General features: G+C 49.4%; 1 protein-coding gene across 4 annotated transcripts in view; it reads left to right on the top strand.

The window, feature by feature from the left end:
- Positions 1-7,153, top strand: part of Adcyap1r1 (ADCYAP receptor type I) — a 39,492-nt gene extending 32,339 nt beyond the window's left edge. For 2 of the 4 annotated variants that reach the window (XM_035448764.1, XM_035448763.1), the window contains 3 exons: positions 3,672-3,801; positions 5,095-5,136; positions 6,515-7,153. In XM_035448764.1, the coding sequence (XP_035304655.1) occupies positions 3,672-3,801; positions 5,095-5,136; positions 6,515-6,703 (361 nt within the window). In that variant the 3' untranslated portion in view covers positions 6,704-7,153. Of the gene's footprint in view, positions 1-878; positions 963-3,671; positions 3,802-5,094; positions 5,137-6,514 lie in introns of all 4 variants that reach the window. The other 2 variants (XM_035448762.1, XM_035448761.1) reach the window with 2 other exon arrangements.
- Positions 7,154-16,653: the final 9,500 nt, after the last annotated feature.

Below are 16,653 nucleotides of genomic sequence, written 5' to 3'. Positions count from 1 at the left end.
GCCTGGCCTGGCCCCTGTGCTGCCTCCTCAAGGTTCTTGTTTCCGCAGGCTTTTGCCCTTTAGCCTCTGTCCATATACCTGGATGGAGCAGTCTAGCTTAGTGTTGTTCCGTGGAATTCCTCAAATGTCCTGTGTTTTTGTATCCAGCGTGGTCACTACTAGCCATATGAGACTAGATTGCTGAGATAGTAGAGTTTTCATTTGATTGGATTTTAATTAATTTTAATTTGAGTTCCACCTGGGTAGTGGCTACCTTAGTAGGTAAATACAGGTCTAGACTAATGAACCCATTAAGTCTGGCCTGACGCTTCTCTCCTGTGTCCTTACACTGAGAGGAGGTGGGGGTGGGAAAGAAGAGATGGTCAGAACACCCAAGGTGATCTTTGCTAACAAGCCCAGATCTCTATCTCCTGCCAGCTGTGCTTGAGGTTCACAGCACGAGTTTCCAGCCATTTATCTTACCGGGTAACCTTGGCAAAGCCATGCTGTCAGTATGGGGCTGACACAGAGATGGCCTCTGGCTCCCTGTCTGATTCCCAGCTCAGGTCTTATCTCCGGAACACACCTGCCTTTTAATATGACTTGCCTACTAGTGGCCACAGAGTGTGTGTGTGTGTGTGTGTGTGTGTGTGTGTGTGTGGTCTGACAACCGTACGCATACACATGTACTAATGGACATGCATTCCTTTGTCCAGAGCAGACTGTGTTTTTAGTCCTTAGCTTCCTCCTTCTCTCTTAGTGACTTCCTAGCTTGTCTCCATTCCCTCACTTCTCTGCCCTCCCTGTGCCCTGTGAACTAAGTCCTCCCAAGTCCTACTGCAGTTTCGTCATTGCCCAATGTCCCCGGCTGACAGAAGTGCTAATCTTGTCACACCCAGCAGCTGCGTGCAGAAATGCTACTGCAAGCCACAGCGGGCTCAGCAGCACTCTTGCAAGATGTCAGAACTATCCACCATTACTCTGTAAGTGTGTGTGGCCGTGGCTGTGGCCGGGTGCCCTGGAGGGGTGGGGGATGCATGCTGCTGTTGCTGCCACCGCCTTGTGCCTGTGTTCTGCTAGGCTGGAGGAGTGCCGAGAGCCTCCCAGCCTGCCCTATTCCTGGCTGTTGCATGTTGACATGTGTCTCGTGAGTTCTCTGGAGTCTTGTGGGTGGGGCTGGAGGGCCTGTGGATATTAGAGTTGTGGCATTGCAGGCATCTCTTGACTTGGTGGCTACTGCTGATGCCTGCCTCATTCTACAGTTAGTGGCTTCTTACAGAAGCACGTCCTTCCTCAGATCCCCACTTCTCTGGGCTTTAGTCTTGGCAGTTGCTGAGCCCATGTGCTACTTGGCTGAGTTCAGTCTTCACACGGATCCTGTAAGGTGGCTTCTTGCACTGTCTCCATTTTATAGACAAGAAAATCGGAGCATGATGAGGTTGAGTAAGTCACATGACTGGGAAGTCAAGGACTGGAACCTACAGTATCCTAAGAATCATACCCCAGGTCACCCATGACACCCACACAATGGGAGGTGTGGACTTCCTGGCAACCCACAGATAGTTTGGGTGGCCCTGTGCATCAGAAACTCTTCTTGGGACTGTAGGACTCTTCTTCCAATTGATGACTCTTCAGGATAAGAGATCAGAGGTAGAGGCTATGTCACTGCCTTTCTGGGTTAATTACACTTCACGGCTTATAGCTTACCTGGGAATTCCCATTCCCACACAGTCAGCTCAGACATCTGCAGGTTCCACACACTGGGTTTATGAAGGCTCTCATCTGTCACCTCTGCCCTGTCTGCCAAGGGCCCCTGAGGTGTTCTGAGTCCCCAGTTGTCATCCTTGCTTCAGAGCTGTGGGAGAGCAGATACAGCTCTTGGACCACACTCTGGGAAACTATCTATTCAGCCCCTCATCTGCCCTGTGGCTGGGAAGGGTCTGACACTGTTTCTGAAAGTCAGTTTCTCAGCCTGAACCCAAGACATGGACTACTACTGTGAAACTGGCGAGGCTTGGCATCTTGGTTCCCGGGTTCCTTTTTACTGTGCTGGAGCAAGAACTTGGAATGGGCCCACTGTAGAGGGGAAGTTGGAGGAGAAAAACAGGGTCCTAACCTGCTCCCAGCTCCTCCAACTTCCATTCTGTTCCCACACACATGGTGCTGCTTTCTGGTGACAGATCCTGGGCACTGAGAGGCAGGAGGGACCTGGTTCCTGGGAGATACTGGGTTTTAAGGACTAGCTCGTGTGCCTGGCAGCCCTGCTGCTCTTCCATGTAACAGGCATTTCCAGTGTTGACTATATGCCTGAAGGTACGTGCTGTGAGATCTAACAGATAAAAGAGGGCCCTATTCAGGGCCACCGGGTATAGACAGCAATGAGGAAGGACTGCTAGCAGCCCAGGTGGGCTCATTGCTGGGATTCACTCACATCCCATTTGCCCCATGCTGCCTTCAAGCAAGGTGGACACTGTGAGCCCCACAATTGTGGGCTCCTTCCTTTCTGGGCTGAACCTTCTCCTAAAGATCACCTCAAGCTTCTATTCATTTCTCCTTCCCCTACTCTCCCTCCTTCTCTTCCTCTCCCCCTCCTCCTTCTTGTCTTCCTTCTCATAGAAGCCGGGACACCAAGGACCTTATTCAGAATCTAGAGATCTGGCTTTTCTAGAAATCTGGAGTCTGACATTCAGTGGAATGCTTTTTTTCCAGAAAAATTGGGAGGGGGAGATGAGGGGCACATGGTAGAATTGCTCCCAGTCAAATGGTCACCCTTATATTTACTGTCCACTTCTGAGGACTAAGCTGTGACAGGATAGGGTGAGGCTGATGGTCCCAGGGTAAAACATCTGCAGAGGAGAGCTGGGCTCTTTGGGGAGACTCCTAGGGGTCCAGTGTCCTGGGATGGGGAGAGATGGGGCCCACCCTGGAAAGCCCCTGTAGGAATTTACTCCCTCCAGTGCAGCCTTCCCAGCCCACGTGTGCCTGAAGGACCTCTTCTGTCCCTGTACTGCTAGACAGGGTCCTGCCCTACTCTTGGCTCTATCACAAGAGCTAAGAGCAGGAGAGGGTCCCAGGAGGCATGGGGTGCTCTCTTGCTGACCCATCCTCAGGGTGGACCTCATCCTTTGTCTCAGTTTCTGGGGAGCAGCTTTCTCCTGTGCAGGTAGAATTTCTGCCCAGCCAGCAAGTCCTTCCTTAAAACCATCCCGTGTTCCCCTCTGGTCCACCTAGTACCCTTCCTCCAAGTCATCAACATTGCTCTCAAGTGTCCCTAGTTATCCTCAGACTCAGAAAAGCCCTATCTCCATGGGTCTTCAGGCAGCTCTTTTTGGGTCATGCGGCTTCCTTCTGAGCCAGGACTGGTTTACTTTGGCTCAAGACACTGGATCCTATCCTGAATTTTCTTCCAAATTACATACTATGCAAGGGACCCTATAAATGATACATTTTCAGTGGCCTTGCAAGATACTGGCTAGATACCCTGTAGATTGGGGAAGCCTCCTTACAACATCCTAGGAACTCTGGGCTCTAATTGGCTCCCTTACTCCAAGTCCACTTGCACCAGTGAAGGATGCCAAGCAAGTCTGTGAACAAGGGCACTGAGGGGTTCCCAGGGCTGATGACAGGCCCTCTGCCCTCTCTGCCCACAAGCCCTGCAGTCCCATGAGCAGATTTTTACTTTCTCCTGACAGACGGCTGGCTCGCTCCACCCTGCTGCTCATCCCACTGTTTGGAATCCACTATACGGTATTCGCCTTCTCTCCAGAGAATGTCAGCAAGAGGGAAAGACTTGTGTTTGAGCTTGGACTGGGCTCCTTCCAGGTAGGTATGATTCATGCAGAGGGCATAGCTCATTGGAAGCTAAGCCTTGACCTCTGATCTGCTGACAGCTCCATAACCCTGTGAATCCTGACTTCTAACCCCAGTGCTTGTCTCTGACATGAGTACTAGAGCATAAGTTCCCTACAGTTCTTTCTGCTGTTCTGTGATGCAACAAAGTCTGGCTGTCACTGTGCCGGGGGATACTGACCCTGAGATACTTGAGATAAAAGCTGTCTATAAAGCCCATGAAAATGGATGGCTTTAAGACCCTTGTGCTGTGACCACATCCTAACTTCAGCCCTGTACTCCAGCCACGTGAAGACTGGAGCTCTCTTATTTACCTTGAGTCCCTGGCGCAGGGGAGCCCAGTCAAGGGCCTGACACAGAACTGAACAAGCTGGAGGTTCCTGGACAGATCCTTAAATGAATGGTTATGGGGACAAGAAGAAGAAAAGAACAAATGCATGAGCGGGAGTGAGTTGGTGCCTATAATGTGCGCACACATCACAGCTAGGAAGTGAGTACAGGCACTAATGGTGGTGTATTGCAAAAGGGGGCATCTCTCCCTAAGCCACATCTTTAGATTGGCATTTGAGTTTGATGGTCAGAAAATACTCTGCCCAACTGCCTTGAATTTTAATTCAAAGCCCTTTCCTGTGATTTCACATTCTGGTGAGGCTGGGAGCATTACAGATAATGCTCTGACCCAGGAATTACAACCCAAGGCTCCCATCTTTACGTTTGCTGGCATTGTCAAGCCATCAGTCCTTTGACATTTTCAAATGACAGCCCAGGGTTGTAAGGTCCTACTGACCTGGTTTCCAGCATTTAGGAAAAGGTTGCTTTGTTTCATGCAGAAGAGCTAAATCCGTGCTCTGCCAAGTACTTGCCACACGTGAAGCAGCTTGCAAAGGGAGGGCAGAGCAGGGTTAGTGATGGATAAAGATCATATGGGTCTCTTCTGTTCCAAAGGAGTCCTGTTCTCAGGAGCCTGCTGAATAGTAGCAGAGCCCAGAGAACATTCTGCCTCCTCTAGAAAGGGTGAGTGGCTTCCCTAGGGCTGAAGATAGTCTTCAGCGATGGGAAGGATTTGGCCACGTGAATGTGAAATCCAAGATGAGATGTCTGTCTGTGGGGACTGGTCTATCAGCCATCTGGCTTCATGGAAGTGCCTGTCTTGGTGGAGTAGGATGCATTCCACATTACCATGGAGCTTTGCACAGGCGTACCCTAGACAGTGTCTCAGGAGGTCCCTTGCTGGTAGGCTCATGGTTGCTTGTGTTCTCTCCCCAGGGCTTTGTGGTGGCTGTGCTTTACTGCTTCCTGAATGGGGAGGTAAGACAGTTTTCCCACCTTCCTTAGCAGTACAGGTGGGCTTTGCAGGGGCAAAGACGAGCAGATTCCTCAGATGGGATTTCTCAGGTTCCCAGTACTGAGGATAGGTGACATAGATGCCAGTGCTATGTGGCACCAACATCTCCTGGAATCCTTCACCCATTCCAGAATCACTCCAACCCTACAACTAAGGCCAAAACTGAAGACAGAGTAGAGCACAGTTAGTGAAGTCATGTCTGCTGAGAGCACAACTCCAGGGTACATTCTTGCCACAGGACACGCCTCAGTGAGCAGGGTTAGTACCTATAGGTTAGCAGGCTGTGATGGGTAGAGCTGCTGAGCTCTGGTAAGCCAGCCTGACTATCTCTGCTAGCACAGAGCCTATGAGAATTTGGAAGAGGCCCTAAGAAGAAACCTAAAGTCTTCCTGAGGTGTTTCATTCCCAGAGCTACCATTTGGGGCTCCTTCTCTAGATTTCTGGGGTAACATTCTGGATCAGGGCCCAGGATAGAGGTGCCAGGGTAGTGTTGGGGACTGGCTATGAGGATGGGGTTTCAAGTGGAGAGAGGTCTTTTCCCCAACACTCTAGTCTTAGTGGAAAGATCGTGGCCTCATCAGGCTCTCCCTCTTGTTTGCATCTAAGACTCAAAACAACTAAGGATCCATGACCAGAAGGCCAACCTGGATCAGACTGTAACAGATCAAGAGAGCCCAGAGAGGCCTTGCACAAAGATCCTCGGAGATCTGTAGCTGGGAGTGTGGGCAGCTTGTCAGGAGTCTGCCGAGGGAGTGGAGGCACGAAGTGGAGAAAGTGGGTGTAGATGCTGTTCCTGGTCATGCAGTTTGTGTACTGCACAAAGGTGCTTGGCTGAAGTGGCACATGGAGGGTTATGTTTTCTTGGCAGGGCCAGCATTTACTATATGCAGAGCTACATGGGGGTTTGCCAAGAGGCATGGGCTGTTTCCTAATTCTCAGTCTCAGAAATCTTCTCACCTTGGAAGCATTCAAAGCTGTGGATGTCTAGGCTTATCCAGAGACGTTGATATCACCATTCATAAGCTTTGGGCATCAGGGACATTTTAAGCTATTTGAGTAAACCTCATATGCACCCCACAGTGACCAACAGGGGTGACGATCTTTATTTGATCCATTTGCTTCAAGAGGGTTGCTAGGAGAACTCTCTTTGACAGTTCCACAGGACTGGTCTCTGAGAGGCCCAGACAGCAGGAAGCTGCCCCAAGCCCCTAGGACAAGGCTGCAGGATACAGCTGGGAAGTAGGAGTTGGGTGGATAGCCATGGTAGCAGCTGGGAAAGCACCAGGCCAAGGCACAGAAGATGCTCACCGGGAAGTCACGGACACACATTGCTCGTTGCAGGTACAGGCAGAGATTAAGAGGAAATGGCGGAGCTGGAAGGTGAACCGTTACTTCACTATGGACTTCAAGCACCGGCACCCATCCCTGGCCAGCAGCGGAGTGAATGGAGGGACCCAGCTGTCCATTCTGAGCAAGAGCAGCTCCCAGCTCCGCATGTCCAGCCTACCAGCTGACAACTTGGCCACCTGAGCCCTGTCTCCCTTCTCTTGCACAGGCTGGGGCTGCAGGCCAGTGCCTGCGTGTGTTTGTACCTCTCCTCTCTCCTTGGGCAGGCCCTGGGTAGGAAGCTGGGCTCCTCCCCAAGGGGGAAGAGAGTGATAGGGTGTAGGCTGATATTGCTCCTCCTTTTTGGGTCCTACCTACTGTGGTCCATTGAGCCCAATTTGACATGTAAATACACCTCAAATTTGGAAAGTTGCCCCATCTCTCTCCCCCAATCCATGCCCTTGCTCACCTCTGCCAGGTTCCAGCTTGACCTATTGTGTCAAGGCCAGCCTCAGTGATGGTCTGATCCCAGGTACAAGGCTTTGTGAGCTGAGGCTGAAAAAATGCCTGCTTTGGAGAGGCTGGGGTAGTGCCCACCCGAGAAGCCTTTCACTAAATTGACTTTGGATGTGGGCTCTTCTCAGCCTGTACCAAGTCCTACAGTCAGCCAGGGATGCATCTCAGTGGCCAGAGCATCCTTTGGAGTGGGTCAACCTGAGGCTCCTTTTGCTTACCTGACATCTGGGTTGTCCAGGTACTCAGTTCCTGCGTGCCTGGATGATGGGAGGGTTACAGGGCTCTTCCAATCAAAGACTTAATTTGGGGTGGGGTGAGGGTCAGGGGATGTTCTGGTGCTTTTCATTTGATCTGAGAGCCGAGAGCCAGGAATGCAGATGCATTTGGGAAGGAGATGGGATGGCTGAAGATCTTACAGTGTTCACGACTGTGCCCTGACTCAAGACTTGATCGTGTGGTAGCTTCACTTCTACCCATCTTGCCTACGATGGATGGTCTGAAGAAGCCGTTCTCCAGCCGTGCCAACCACAGAGAGCCCCTAGCTCTCCTCTCTCAATTTCCCCTGAAGTCAAAGCCATGTCTAGAATGAACCAGTCACCTTGCAGTGATATCAGTGAGTTCTGAAGCAACTTTCAATTTCCACAAGCCAAGTCCTGGGTCCAGGGATCCCCACTGCTATACTTCTACTGATGACAAGGAACTGTAGACGCCGCCCCCAGCCTGGACTCCATTACTAAACTCAGATGTCTGCAAGACTTCCTCCATGTCCCCTTGACATTTGAATCACATGTCGGCCTCTTAGAGTGTTTGGAGGGATGCTGTGTCTGTCATGCTGATAAGCAGAGGCTGCAGGTGGGGGGAGTGGTGGCTATCTAGTGCCCATCTTGACTCTCCAGCTGTAGGTGGCACAGCCATAACTTAAGACTTTAAAACAAGGCCACACCCAGATTTGGGAAGATAGAGGGAGAAAAGTAATGCCATGGGGCCATGTGGCCCAGCTCTTTCCATGTCGGTATTTGTTTTTGTCCCTGCCTCTGTGGACTTGTTCATGGTCATGCTCTGGAATGCATGGGGAATGCCTGGCTTGCTGTTGTATTAAGTAGAAGGAGCTAGGGAAGATTTGAGACAGTGTTGCTGGAGAAGCCATTATTAGACTGGAGAAGGTTCTAGTTGATACGGTGTAGACATGTGTTCTGTGTGCTTGACTAGTGAATTCAGTGTTTGGATCTTTGGCAAAGCCAGAAGGGGAAAGCTCCTCCTTGTTCCTTCCCAGAAATATTTGGTGGCTTGGACCAACCACTGGGTATACATTGACCCTTTACCCCGAACCTTATCCCCCTCCCTATCTCCTCCTCTGTTCTGAGAACCAGCTTATCAGCCAAACAAGAGACAGCTGATCAGCTTGTGTTTTAGACACCTCTAGGGAGCCTGAGCTATTTAGAGGAAGCTGTGGTTCAGGGTTCCTATTGACTCAGAATGCTGTGACTGTGAATGCATGTGTGCTGTGCTGGGCTGACGCATCCTTGTTTGTGAGATGAGGTGTTTTTTAGTGCTTCTCCAGGTTTGGTGTTAGTTAAAAACCAAGGCAGGTAAACAGACATGTATTCTTGTGTATCTTCCAAAGGGTGTGCACACATGTGTGTGCATACACGTGCATGTGTGTGGTGAGGGGAATGGTGTTCTGCTTATTTTCCATTTGGAGAGCGCAGTGCAAGTTTGTAGAGCAAAGGAAAGCTCAGGCCATGGTCATTTGAATAGGGCCTCAGATAAGATGTGCAGAACTAGTCTTCTAGGCCGGGCAGGGACAGGTGGCCTGTGGCACCCTCTATCCAAGGTGTGGCCCCAGGGCTACGAATCCCATTCTCTGTCTTTACCCCACCAGTGGGTCTGCTTCACTGTGGAAGAAGAAACTGTGACTTTCTAGTTGCATCACTGCAAAACAGCAAAAACCAGATCAGCCCTGAGCCCTCGCTGCTTCCTGAGCCCCTGCTGCTGCTTTCTGAGCCCTGGGCCTGCATCCTAGAAGTTCCAGGTTCCTGATGCTTTGTTTTTCTGTCTGAAGGATTATTATTGATATTATTATTTTGCTAGTCTTGTGAGCAGATGTACCTGAAGAATTCTGCATGTTCTGGGAGGGTCTGGCTCTCAGGCCACAGGCAGTCAAGGGACAGCACAAGGCTGGGTGAAACCCTTCCCTTTTGACCCTCTTACATCTATAGCGCAAGCAATAAGACTTAGGGATTTGGGTGTTGCCCAGTGTACCTCTGGGGTTCTGTCTAAACACCTACCATCTTCTCTTGGAACAGGCCCCAAGCAAGGCTTGCAGTAATACAGCCTGGACCCAGAGAAGGGAAATTGACTAAGGAATCCTGTCTGGTGGGTGAAAAGGGCTTCATGGACTTAGACACCCTGAGGCAGTGTCAGAGTCGATCCAAGGGCACCCAGCCTGTAGAGGATCATTCCTGAGAAGTGGGGTCTTATTCTATGAAACTCTGAAGGCTAAATCTCATGGACCACATTGTTTAGGAGGGAAGGACACCCTTGTCTTGTCCCACCTCCTGTCATGACTGTCCAGCTACAGGGTAAACAGGAAGTGTCAAAAAGGGTCTAGTCCTCACAAAAGGGCATCTACACTGGGAAGGCTTAGGCTGCTGGGAAGTCAGAGGGATGGGGGGTCCTGCGGTGGTTTTTATCCTTGGCATCCACCATGCTTAAGGCCTAACTATTCTCTCAGTGTGCAGTGGTGAGGTTCCCCTTGACATGCTCAGGAGCCCTCGGCGAGTCCTTCCCTAACCCCATCTCCCCGGACTGTCTTCTCTGGGGATGGGGATTGGGAGCTTGATCAGGGCCCAGTGCTGGAAATAACCCTGCACCTGTCACCCAGCACCGGGTTTCGTCTGTACCCTCTCTTCATTGGAGGAAGAGCTATGAGAGACTCTTTAATTCCTTGTATACCCTTTGTCCCCTGCAAAGAGAAGGCTGCAAGAACTGTGACACTGCAAATACCACTTGAGTCTAAGGAGCTTGGAAACCAGCTGGAAGAGCCTTGAGCAGGAAGCCTGGGACTTGGGGTTCCCCAGCTTAGCCACTCACCTGCTGTTTGACCTTGACTCATCCCTATAAGGGGAAACTCAAAGACTATTAGAGCTGGGGGTGATTTGGAGATCTGAAGGGTGAACTTTCCCTATGGGCTCATGAGGAACCAGGTGGGACTAGCATGTTTTTAAATGAGAATGTGGCCCTACCAGTATTGTACAGCCCTGTGTGTGAGCCAGATACAACACTCCAAGCAGCCCTATGGAGTGTACCTTTTGCAGGAGTGGCTGCACCTCCAAACAGTCTGGGAGTCCATTATATAGTACAGGAGAAGCAATGGAGTTGGTGTGGTATTAAGGATACCTGCTAGCGAACTTAGCCCTCTCCATCTGTTCTGGGTCTCCATACTTATTCTCAACCCCTAATCTGTAGCGGTGTGTAGCGGTGTGGCCATGGTTACATCATCATCTACCCCCTAGCTAGGGATGAGGTGGAAGTGAAGTGCTCCCTGTAGGTTTCCAAGCTCTGAAAACCACACAGCTGTGTGCTCATTCTTAGGGTGAAGATCCTCAAAAGATATCCCTTGCAACCAGTCTACTGCTTTGAGCCTCCTTGGGTTAACTGTTACCCCATTTGTAAAAACCACCAGCGCCAAGGGTGAGGGTGAGGCCACCTGACTCTGGGTGGACATTAATCTCCAGCTTTATCTTCATCACTTTGTTCAGTTTGCGTTGAAGGTAAGGATGAGGAGAGCCCTGAGTGCTGTGAGCACCTCTGTGCCATCTGCCTAGGAATCCTCCATGGGTATGGGACATTCCTCAAGTGGGACAAATGCCCGTTCTTTCTCCTCCCCCTGAACTCCAGGTCCTGTGGTGTGTCTGTACTCAGCTGTGTGTATTTTGTCTGCCGTCTGTCTTCTGAGGCTTTGCGTATGTCAGGGCTGGCTTGGTTCAGCCCTTGGTACTCCAGATTAGCTCCAGGCCCACTCATGGGAGCTGGACCAGTCTGGGTTTAATTTCCCACAATAAAGATAAATCCCACGGACCTCACTGCTACTGCTGCCTCCATTAACGCTGTGCTCACACCTTGTCTGGTATTTTAAGGATGTCAAACTGCTGTAGATGACTCAATAAATGTCTTATCATTTGTCTTGGTGCCTGTAAATTGCTGAAAGCGGAGGGTAGGGAAAGAGGCAGGAGGGGAGAGAACCCCCCCCATAACAGATCTGATTATTCCAGAGCAGTGTAGTGTGCAAGGCCTCATGGCCTTTTGGATTCTAGAAGAGAGGGGTGAGAATAGGATTGAGTGAGCTGAAGATGGAGGAAGGAAACCTTGGCCTTCAGGGGACATTCCTGTGATGTGGGTGGAGCTAGGTTCACTTGGGTGTCTGAAAATCGAAATGGCTTACCCTAAGGTCTTTGATGCCTCGGGACTTTTATGTACTTTGGTGGGAGCAGCCCCAGATTCTAAAAGCTCTCCTTCAGGGACTGTTTCAGCTCAGCCTAGGTGTGCCCTTGGCTGTCAGTGTTCCACCCACAACATTCCTGGAGAGTCAGAGCCACCACCAGCCCTGCCACAGCAGGTAATGGATTCTAAGTAGCTCTCATTTCCTTAAGGGCCTAATGATTATGATAACTTTCCCCTCATTGAGTTATTCCTATTTTAATTGCCATCAACAGAGTCAGAGAAAGAGTCATAGAATTTGTATCAGGGTGAAGAAACAAGAGTTACCTGAAGCTACCTGTCTTGTCACAAAACTGATGCCCAGGCTGTTGTCACAGTACCTGCCACCATCCCAGTGATGAGTTCTTTAGGTTGGGGTCTTGACATTGCAGTTGAAGTCCATAGTTTGAGACAATTCATGGCAAAGCATCCCACATGCAGCATCCTCTCTCTGGTTGTACATTTCTTGTCCAAGCCTCATCTGACCTTTGCCTGGAGCTGTTCTACCTGGCAGGCAGCATGGTGTTTTCCTGGACCCATCTGAGAGGAGGTCAGGGTTTCAAATCTGGAGATTTGTAAATCATTCCAAAGTATTAAGGAGGCCTGAGAATAGGAAGTACTGACCACAATGGGCTGGAAGTCTATAGCCATTAATTACAGAGCCAGCTCCCCTCAGCTCCCAGACCACTCTGAAGTGAAAGCCAGTGAGATAAACTGAAAGCCAACAGATGTCAGCCTTCCACCCAAGAGGCCCTGGAGGCCTCTTACCAGGTGTCTAGGAGGCTGGTATGTGTGCTTTTCAAGGTTGCACTTCCCTTTTCTCCTTTTGGGAGATTGTCAGGCCACGCCACGGTGACCACTCATTTAACAGACACCTGGATCTGATCTCAGTGGGTCAGAATCTGCTGGCTGCTCCCTCAGAAGACCTTTCTAGAGCTGTCATTCTTTGACCAGTACAAATGGAGTCTCCGTAGTCCATTCTTAGAGGTCCTACTCAAGGAGCACAGGTGAAGAGCCAAGCATAAGCTGAAAATCTTGAGTTCCATGTTAAGACGGAATTTCTTGGCAACTGTAATTACCAACTATTTAGTTCACGGGAGTTAAGTATCTTTGTCCCAAACACTAAAGACTATTTCAGTCTCTTCCCATGTCCTAAGGAAGCCCTGAACTCCATTGTTTTTCATCCCTAGGTAACTCATGACTATTCTTTGGTAATAAGTGAAATTCCTTCAGAAATCCAGGGTTCTCAAGCTTTTGGCTGAACCAGATCCACCATATATTGTTGGACCCACCTTCACAGTTTCTGATGCAGCATGGCTGAGTTTGGGCTCAACAGTCTACTGTTACTGCCACTTGGAGCTAGCACTGTAAGAACCACTCCTCTAGCCATTCTATCCAAGGGAATGTGGCTGGACACCCCAGCCTGTTTGTGAACCCTGGACTTGGACTGTGATTCAATTCCTGGGGGCTAGACAGCAAGCATACACTGACAGCATGAGGTCACTGTTTTAGGAGACACAGAGGTCTACAAGAAAATTGGCCTTTAGATGTCTCTTGAGGCTTCGCCATCACCTCTGGATCCTGTAGACCATCAGATATAATCTGAGAATCCAGATCCAAGAATATAAGCTATCTGGAGTCTTAGAACCATCTTGGAGACAATTAGGGTCAAGTTCAGAGGTTATAGCTGAAAAATCTCAATAAATAAAAAGTGGCCTAAAGGAAACAGGATTTATCCTCTTCACATTCAGTCTGCAATAGAGCCCAGAACCGGAGCTGTGGTTCACGGTCCCCAGGGGCTATCTCTTTTCATGTACAGTGTTAGGATGGGAGTCTGGTCCCAAAGTCAAAATGGCACCTACCACTCTGGAACTAGACTTGGAGTGAAGAAAGAGAAAGCAGGTGTTTTCCTGTCTACCTCCCATTGCCATTGTCTAGTTACATGACACACCTCACTCCAAGACAGGTGTCTTAGTCAGTGCTCTGTTGCTGTGAAGAGACACCATGACCACAGCAACTCTTTTTTTTTTTCACACAGGGTCTCTCTGTGTAATAGTCCTGGCTACATCAGAACTCACTCTGTAGAGCAGGCTGGACTCGGATTCACAGAAATTCGACTGCTTCTGCCTCCCAAGTACTGGGATTAAAGGTGTGCTCTGCCACCACCACCCAGAGGCAACTCATATCAAAGAAAGCATTTAACTGGGGCTGTCTTACAGTTTCAGAGGGTTAGTCCATTATCATCCTGGTGTGGAGCATGGCAGCATGTAGTCAGACATGGTGCTGCAGAAATAGCCGAGAGTTCTATATCTGGATCTGCAGCAGCAGGAAGAGAGAGCCACTCGGCCTTGCTTGGGGCTTTTGAAACCTCAAAGTTGACCTCAAGTGACATACTTCCTCCAACAAGGCCACACCTCCTATTCCTTCCCAACCTGTGCCACTCCCTGGTGCCTAAGCTTTCAAATATATGAGCCTATGGGGTCATTCTTGTTCAAACCATCACAGCAGGCAAACTATCATATCCTCCATTATCCTGGAAGGCAAAGATGTACACTGACTATAGAATAGTAGTTTGTGTCAGACTTTCAAGTCCCCGATTCTCTGGCAAGTCTGGGGGTAGTCACCTGGCTCTTCCCACACCTGTGAAGAGATTGTAGGTCCCACTTTATTCGGAAAAACAAAAAAACAAGGAGATGTAGCATCCTAGCTGGACCACAGAATGACTCTGAAGATTCTCAGTTAGAAGTGGTTGTTCCTACGCTCAGTAGCCTGGCTTAGATCAAGGATGGACACGTGCTGGGGTGTTTTGGGTTTCCTTTATTCTTTGAGCTCCTTCAAATGTCTGTTTTGTGAGTGTATTTTGTGCTGTGGGAACTTCTGAACTCATTACTCATGTTTTAGTTAGGGTGATATTCAGAGATGGCTCCTTTGGCGAGGAGAATGAGCATCATAATTGCCAGGAATTCTTGATTGTCACCTCAAGAAGACACAGGCTAAATGCTTTTCAGCTTCTGCCTTTGTTATGTTTCCCCCTAGTGGACAGCGCTGTGCAGTTGCACTGATGAGAACTCAACCCCTAGGAAGCCTGGGATCCAAGATTAGGAACTCCCTGTGGGAAGCTGGGTACCAAACACCCATTCTATATTAGAGAGGCAGTCCTTAGCAGAGGGCTGAGTGTCCAGAAGCAAACCTTATCTTTTAGACATTGATGGAAAGGTCTCTTTTCTTCACTGGTGTGTTTATTCCGTTAAGAAGAATGCTAAGAACGGTGATCTTTTTGGAGAATGACAGGGCCTGCAGTACTTGTTGAGCATTTATTTCTCATTGAATCACTCTACAGTGTGTGCCTTGCAAATAGAACTGCTCTTGAAAGACCCCCGGAGGCTCAGGCCCCCAGGATTCCGGCCCAGGACTTCGACGACCCCAATCACCAGGCGGAGTTGAAAGCTTGATGCAAACAGCAAGAGGCTTTATTGTAGTTGTTTAACGAGCTAACCCCATGTTACCTTGGGCCTGTCATCCATCCACCATGGCGGATGGCTAGGAAAGATGGCGAGAAGTCACTGCATAGAGATCTTATAGGGCAGCGTAAGGGGAGTGTCTAGGGTTACACACAGGCTCAGGTGTGCCTCTAGGCTTGCCCTGTGTTGATTGGTCAACTGGTTGTTATGGCCCATAGGCCCTCCCAGGGCGATTGCTATGCTCTGAACATCATTGCTGTGCACTTGTCTGTAAAGCATACCCAGAGCCGTAAAGCATAGCACCACCAGCTAACTTCTGATTGGTTCCTTGCCACGAGGCAGGCATCTGACCTCCTAGTAACCAAGGCAAGGTCAGGCAAGCATGTGCTAGGCTGTTATGGCTGCTGAAATGGGGAGCTGGTCCCTTTAATCTCAGGCACTGGTGAGTGTCTCAGAATGGTCCTCGCTGTCACAGCTCAGGGTCTGCTGAGTCAGCAGTAAAGAAAGAAACAGACTATGATTTCCAGTGGAGGTCAGCGTCATGAAGAAATGAAACAGTTATGAAGAGGGCAACCCCACAGCTGGGGAACTTTGTTAGAGTGGGAAGCCAGAAAGCTGGGAATGCAGGAATTTGTGCCATTTTCTGAGTCTTGCAACTTTATTAGGGTCTCCAGAAATACTAATTGCAAAAGCATCCCAGGTAAAGATCTACCATGAATGGGTACTCTGGGGTTTTAAATGAGGTTCACTCATAATATGCAGTGACTTTCTATAGTCATGATAATAAATTACTTCAGGCTTGAGGAGGGACTGCTAGATAACTGACATCCATTCTTTGACAATTCCTGAGTCTAGACATCAAGTCAAGATGTTGTTGGGGCCATTCTCTGCCTGGAGGCCCTGGGGAGAATGTTGTATCTTTTTTCTTTTTTGAGTTTTGGATATTGCCAGTGATTTTCTTTCAGTATTCCTTGACTTGTAGGTACATCACCTCACTCTTCTGTCATCACATGACTTTCTCTATGTCTGAGACTCTGTGTCTGCTGTACTTCATGGTAAGGACCAAAGTCCTATCTGATTTAAGGCTCATCCAATCCAGTGTGATCTCAACTCTTCTCATCTCCAGACACTTATTTCCAAATCTGGCTCCATCCCTAGACACTCAGAGTCAGGGCTCCAATATATCATCTGGAGAGACACAGCTTATCTCAGGGAATAAGCTTCACTGGCTGAGCTGGCACACTGGAGTCACTTGGGCTATTTATAAAGAAGAGTTGTGGCTGAAGGGAAATCGGGGCTCGTCAGGGTCCTGGAGGCAGGAACTGAAGCAGAGACCTTGGAGGAGCACTGCCTGCTGGCTTGCTTCTTATAGCTTGTTCAGCTTACTTTCTTGTACAACTCAGGACCACCTGACTAGGGGTGGTACTGCTCCTGTGGGCTGGGCCCTCCCATATCAACAATTAATCAAGAAAATGCCCCCACAGACATGTTTACAGGCCAGTTTTGATGGAGGCAACTGTGGAAATTGTGTTTGTGGGGCTCAGTCACCCCCTTGCCCATGGTTCGTACCTGAGAGGGGGAGTGTGGATTGAGAAAGGCTAGCTAAAAGACGTTAAGAGAAAAGACAGAAACACAGGATAGTGTTGGGAGGACAAATTCAGTCTATACTAAATGTGCAGAGTTTATTCTTCAACATTC

This window comes from Cricetulus griseus, chromosome 8 (genome assembly GCF_003668045.3).
Source record: "Cricetulus griseus strain 17A/GY chromosome 8, alternate assembly CriGri-PICRH-1.0, whole genome shotgun sequence".
Taxonomy (NCBI): Eukaryota; Metazoa; Chordata; class Mammalia; order Rodentia; family Cricetidae; genus Cricetulus; species Cricetulus griseus.
This window is presented reverse-complemented; position numbering and strand designations above follow the sequence as displayed.